Source organism: Orbilia oligospora (assembly GCF_000225545.1).
Source record: "Orbilia oligospora ATCC 24927 unplaced genomic scaffold scaffold00054, whole genome shotgun sequence".
Lineage (NCBI taxonomy): Eukaryota > Fungi > Ascomycota > Orbiliomycetes > Orbiliales > Orbiliaceae > Orbilia > Orbilia oligospora.
Genome location: NW_011645611.1, coordinates 1,901,563 through 1,907,562, shown reverse-complemented (window position 1 = coordinate 1,907,562; position 6,000 = coordinate 1,901,563). Strand labels below are relative to the sequence as shown.

Below are 6,000 nucleotides of genomic sequence, written 5' to 3'. Positions count from 1 at the left end.
GCCCCCCCTTCATCTCCATAGCTATATGCATATTTTAAAAATAAGATCTCGGGTGGTTGCGGTGGTACAAAACTCGTTCTTCGTCTAGTCTTTGTTTCGTTTCTCCTTTCCTTGTTTCTTTATTGTCTCTTCCCTTTTTTCTTCCTTCCTTTTTTCTTCCTTCCTTCCTTTCTTTCTTTCTTCCCCTTTTTTCTTCTTCTTATGGTTCAATTGTTTTTATCAATTCATCGGGCTGGAGTCTTATCTTTATTTTTACTACCTTTATTTCAACCTTAACGTTTCCTTAGTACTAGTTAAGCATTGTTTTTATGCATTTTTTACGACTATACCTTATACTGGTTGGGGCGGCGCCTGAAATGCTTGATTATTTCTACACTTCTATCATAAATCAGTCTCTTTATTGGGACTTGTTCTTCTGCCTTTCTTTCTCTCTCTTCTCTCTATCGTTTATTGAACGTTTAAAAAGATCTAAATAACATTTTGCTATCTACCTAAATAGCTAAACAGAAATAAGTGCTACTCAAAAGTGTAGTGCAGTTTGACAGGTAGTATCGGCAGAAACATGCGGTTTCGAGACAAACGTATTGTAGGCTAAAACGCGGTAAATATATATAAAAAAAGGATCTTCATATCAACAGACTGGGCAGCCCCTAACTCCAATGCGTATAAAATAAAGAGAAAAGAAGGAGTCGCAAGCGCCATTGGATGGAAAACGAAAGGGAGCCGAAGGGTGGGAAAGAGTGTCGTTCTTGGAACGCCGTGTTTCTCCTAAACTTCTGTCTCTGGGAGCTTCCTTAGGATGTACGATAACATTATAGACGTCGATCCTAGGACATGCTCAGGCTTGGCGACAGTGACGTTGGTGTCGTTAAAATGAAACCACTGTTGCCGTGGGTTTGTTAGATAGGTTTCTTGGAGATAGAACGCTTCCAATGGGGAAATGAACACTTACGGATCCTTCACGGTCCCGGGCGTAACAAACGTAGTGTCCTCCTTTGTCACTTCCATGATGAACAGTGGTAAAAAACAAATCGTACCAAACGCTTGGAGCGTCCTCAACCTTAACTTTCCCGGATCTAACGGGTGTCGCAAACTCTTTCAGATCAAGGGCGAGAGGGAATTCAACATGCTCAGGACTAGTATTCTCGCCCATTTTCATCCACTACGGGTTTAGAGATTGAATGAATTAGCTTGTGCCTAAAGATATAAGTTGTAAAGGGAATAAGAGCGGGAACTTACAGGAAAGTAACAAGTCACCACCATGGGGTACGCCTTAAACGAGTGGAAATGGGTGGTATTTCCTTCTGTTGCATTCTTGCAATTTTTGCAAGTGTAAGGAACATTTGCCTGTTTCTTGTAGTATTCGTCGAGAAACACCTTGAGGCTCGGGGTCGGGTTGTCAGACTTAGTTTCTGTCCTCCTTCGTTTGCCGGCTGGTGTATCGCGCCAGTCCTTGCCAAGCTTATTAAAAAGCAAGAGCGGGCCGCTCAACGGACCATCCAAGGTGTTCTTTGATTTGCAGCTTTTACAATACCGATGATCACTTATTTTCCAATGAAAAACTTGGTGCAATATACATTTGCACTCTCCTGTTACGGGGTCTTTCTGGTTGAAATCCTCGCAAAGCCTGCCAAGTAGTAAACTTAGGAAATCACTTGGATCTTGCTGTTCAGTTGCCCTAAAGCTCTATTGGCAATCGTTAGATTATGTTCCTTCAAAGATGGACATTGAAAAAGGGGCTCACTGGTAATCGTTTGGAAGTGGCGATGATGAACTCCATGGCAGCGAACGGCGACAAATTGTCCTCACTGTAAAAGGCGTCAAAAATCCTACCTAGTTCACACACTAGGCAGCACTCAATTTGGCATGTTTGGTATTCATGAGGACGTGTCATAAAGAAGTTTCGCAAGAGTGGGTTTTCAAGGAGACTGAGTAAAGATACACTTATCCAGCAAGTGTTCCCGAAGTTCACCATGCCCCTGAGGCCAGTGGATTTGCATGGCTGCGGATTCGAGTTATTTTCAATATATCTAGCCTCATCCGCAGTAGGACGCTTGCGCTTTCGGAAGCCTATTGTTTAATGACATATTAGTGAGGGATAAGTTGGGGGAGATTTGGTACTTGAAACTTACTTGTCGCTGCAATGACTTTCTCATGTGCACATCTAACACGCTCGAGGTCAGAGTCATAGATGAAATCACGGCAAGCATGACACCATAAATATCCATTGCGGTAGTTCAAGCCTAGAAACCAGTTGTTAGATCGGGTTGGATGCAACTTGTATGACCGTGATATCCATACTGAACTCGTGTTCCTCGCCCTTTGCATGCTGGTCTGTACAATCCCAGCAGTTAAGCTCTTCACATTCCAAGCAAAGATACAGTGAAGCGGGGACGTCATGGCATGTGCTGCACGATTTGCACTCCTTCTTATAGTCAATCAACAGATCGAGTTTCTTGTTGTAACGATCCTTCGTATCCTCTACTCCCCACCTAGGCTTTTTATAGAACGCAAATAAATGCTCTTTACGCCCACGAACGAATGAACGTTAGTAATATGAAATTTGCTAGGAAGAGCTTTTGGTGGGATACCCACCACAACCGACAGCCTTATTTTTCGGTACTATGAGATTTAGAGGCGGCCCAAAGGTCTGGGTTTTCGACTTCTCAGGTTTGACGGAGGAGGATTTCGGTGGATTTTGCGGAGGTTCTGAAGATGATGCAGGCTTACTAGAAGCCGGTTTTTTGTCTCCACTCATGACGGAGAGTAAACCGTGGGACTTTTAGGAGGGAATAGAGCTGGCAAGAGCGTCGAATTGATAAATAAAGCGACAACGACGACGGGATGATATATTGCAGTGGTTACGATGGTGTATGCATATGGAGCAGGTGAGTTATGTGAATGAGCGTTCAAAGGCGACAAGAATACGGGACGGTGTCGTCGAGAGAGGATAGTCAGAATAGAAGTGGCGACCAGCGCAAACGGGATGTTCAAAGTCGGCTGGCGAGCGACAAGTCCAATATGTAGAGACTCGAGTTGATATTACGCCACAAATTTGTCCGTCCTTAGGAAGGGATGATATCTTGGTTGTGAAGTTCTGCGATTTGTAATCCACCAATGCGATGTCGGTTCGCTGGTGTTCGTTGAAGGTGAAGAAGCGCTTGTCGCGGCGGCCGATGTGTTGGGAGTTGAACGCGTGGATCAGGTGACTGTGCTCTTGAACCTTGATATCATAGATCATAGATCATGCATAGATCTAGCCTACTTAGTCATATATGCTGATCATGCGACCCCAACTGCAATTCCTACGGTTCGAATCCGAAAATTGAACACAACGATGAAACGTCGATCGAAGAATAAGGATAATATCTCGGTGAGTGCGGGATGACAGGGCTTTGGCTTGTCAGTTGAGATCTAGCTATATCTGGCGCTACAGCGCGCGCTAGCTACAATTGCAGCCCGGAACTACAAAATCCAACCGAACCAACGCATGATCATGATCTTGATATTATATCCACTGTGCTTAGATTCTAAGGCAAATTGAAATTCATATTCAATAGGAACAGGATGTGAGGTTTGCCTACCGTGCTTAATTCAAACTATACACGATATAGTATACTAACATAGACTCAGGCTTCTGACGTTGTATGTTGACTAGTAAAAGTCAGGCATCTTCATCGGGCGGTCGAGGTCGCTTTCTATTTTCAGGCTCCCATCCATCTGCCTGTCCCCAAACTTCCTTTGGGATGCCGTTCCAAACTATATCGGGGCCATTTCTCTTTCGGGGATAGGCCCATTGCCTCATCTGCTCCAAGGGATCTATTTCCTTCACATTTAAACCAATCGTCCTAGCAAGAAGACCGGCAACGAATGGTGCCGCTACAGGCAGTATCGGACGTGATGACATAATTAGCCCGTAGTCTCTAGCTGGACCTAGATGGCATTCCTGATTTGGAGAATTGCAAACTTACAGAGTGATGTTCCTGAGGATGTAAGTTGGATTCCATCGAGTAGATGTGGCCGTTTCGGGTCGATAGGAGGAAGAGCAACGGCTAAGTCTTTAGCCGGACCATAAAAGTCGATGTTGTTACCGTGGTAAAGAATCGCCCCGTTCTTATCAACACCGCCCACGATGAGGCATTGCTTGAATGCACCGGGGTTTCTAACACGTTCCTTAATTATTTGGTTTCGAGGGTACTCGGATAGTGGAGTTGGTGTATCCTGCTCGAATTACAACCAAGTTATTGATTCGAACTACATTAGCTTGTACATCGATACATACTAATCCAATAGATGAATCGGATGGTGGCTTAGGTACTTAAGTCCTGAATTGCAGTTAAAGAAGCCTGGGTTATAAAATAGAGGATTTGAACTCACGATGTCATCATTCCCACCTAAGATGGTTATATACACCTTGGGTTCGATGTCTTCGAAATGCCTGAGGATCTCGAGATAGAGCTCCATGATCGAGTCTGCCCATTTCCTTTCCTTATCATCAAGATCCGACAGATTATTGCTAACACTTAAATTGATGACTGCCCCTAAAATTGCACCGTCGTCATTTCGAGCGATAGACCTCTTTACATCGTCGTAAATTTTAATTAAAGTGTCCAATATCGATAAATACGGGTTAACTGAATTCCGACCGTTTTGGACCTTAACGACAACCAAGTCTGCGAAAGGAGCGAGCCCATAGCCCCGCCCGACGATTTTACTGGCTACCGCTGTTCCATGGTATCCCCAAAGATGACCGCCAGCAAGCTCCTCGGGAATATTTCCCACAAAATTGGGAAAGTCGTTATCGTTCTTCTCGTCATCAGGGAAAGGGCCTGAGTAAATCCAGGAAGTTGAGCCCCTGTTGAGTAATTCGTCTTTCTGTAAATAAAATGCCTAGTGTTCAAACCCATCCTCATAAAAGCGGGGCATCCGGTATTAGTTTATTTATCCCTCTAATATATAATAAACATATGGAGCTTTGACGATGGGCTTCCATGTTAGATCAGTTATATGATCTCGAATCGCTGATACCTCGGGAAGTCACTTGAATTCCTCGACATACCTCGTGGGAAGGATCGCAGCCAGTGTCAACCACGTATACCCTTACACCTGCTCCAGGATACGAGGGTTCGAACTCGAAGCCACGCATTTCCGGTAAGCTTACCCCCGGCGGCTGCGACGCCATCATCATTTCGTAAAACTTGGTTTTAGAGGCTGTCAAGAATGGCACAGATTCTGACTCTGGGTCCACCATCTCATCATCGCTGTCGTCAAGTAAATCAATTACTTGGAGGTCATCGCTGGGTGATCTGCGGTTTAAACGATCCTTCTTGTTAGGTGCATCAACCCACCGACGCTTCGCCCGTTGTTCGACGTTTAGACGTCCTGATAGGGGTATCTCTCGCAATGGTTCACCGTCATTATAACCTGCTGGCTGGGCGCCAGCAAAATGTTCATAAGAATGTACGTAACGAAAGGTCGATATCTGGGAGGGGTTTAAACTTTGTTAACATACACTCTTACTTTATTAACTCGTGATATATATATATATAGATATATCACGATGCGCGCAGACGCAAGTCATATCATCGGATTCAGATATGTATACCAAATTAGGGAAAGACTCCATAAGTTTGCCTTTTAACTCAAATTCGTCCTCTCGTGGCGGGTTATCGTCGTCGTCGTCGTCGTCGTTATTATCATTACCACTATCATCGGGGTCACGGTAACCGAGCCCATCGATAAAAAACGCCCACGTCCCCAGATGCTCACTTTTGATTTCATAGACACCGAGTTCTCTGGGGGGAATAGCAATTTCGGAAGCTGCTTTGCGAAATCTACTAAGCTCCTCCTCGTTTTTCCTTTGGTCCTTTGAAACAATATAGACCCAGTACATGCGTTCTTGTTCATTTGTGCCGATTTTAAATTGATGCTTTGGGATCTCTCCTTTCAACTCTGACAAAGCTGGACAGGGGAAGTGCGAAAGGAAGTATAATATGGCTA

The 6,000-nt window shown here is 44.4% G+C and overlaps 2 protein-coding genes across 2 annotated transcripts; both read right to left on the bottom strand.

The window, feature by feature from the left end:
* Positions 1-768: 768 nt before the first annotated feature.
* AOL_s00054g590 (uncharacterized protein) lies at positions 769-2,758 on the bottom strand (the record flags this gene model as incomplete). Its single annotated transcript, XM_011121906.1, has 7 exons — positions 769-882; positions 953-1,162; positions 1,240-1,686; positions 1,745-2,070; positions 2,133-2,243; positions 2,302-2,523; positions 2,596-2,758. The coding sequence occupies 7 exons, from the start codon at positions 2,756-2,758 to the stop codon at positions 769-771; spliced, it is 1,593 nt and encodes a 530-aa protein (XP_011120208.1).
* Positions 2,759-3,664: 906 nt separating this feature from the next.
* On the bottom strand, positions 3,665-5,893 carry AOL_s00054g589 (uncharacterized protein; the record flags this gene model as incomplete). The annotated part of the gene is made up of 5 exons (XM_011121905.1): positions 3,665-3,879; positions 3,972-4,221; positions 4,378-4,875; positions 5,060-5,482; positions 5,606-5,893. The coding sequence occupies 5 exons, from the start codon at positions 5,891-5,893 to the stop codon at positions 3,665-3,667; spliced, it is 1,674 nt and encodes a 557-aa protein (XP_011120207.1).
* Positions 5,894-6,000: the final 107 nt, after the last annotated feature.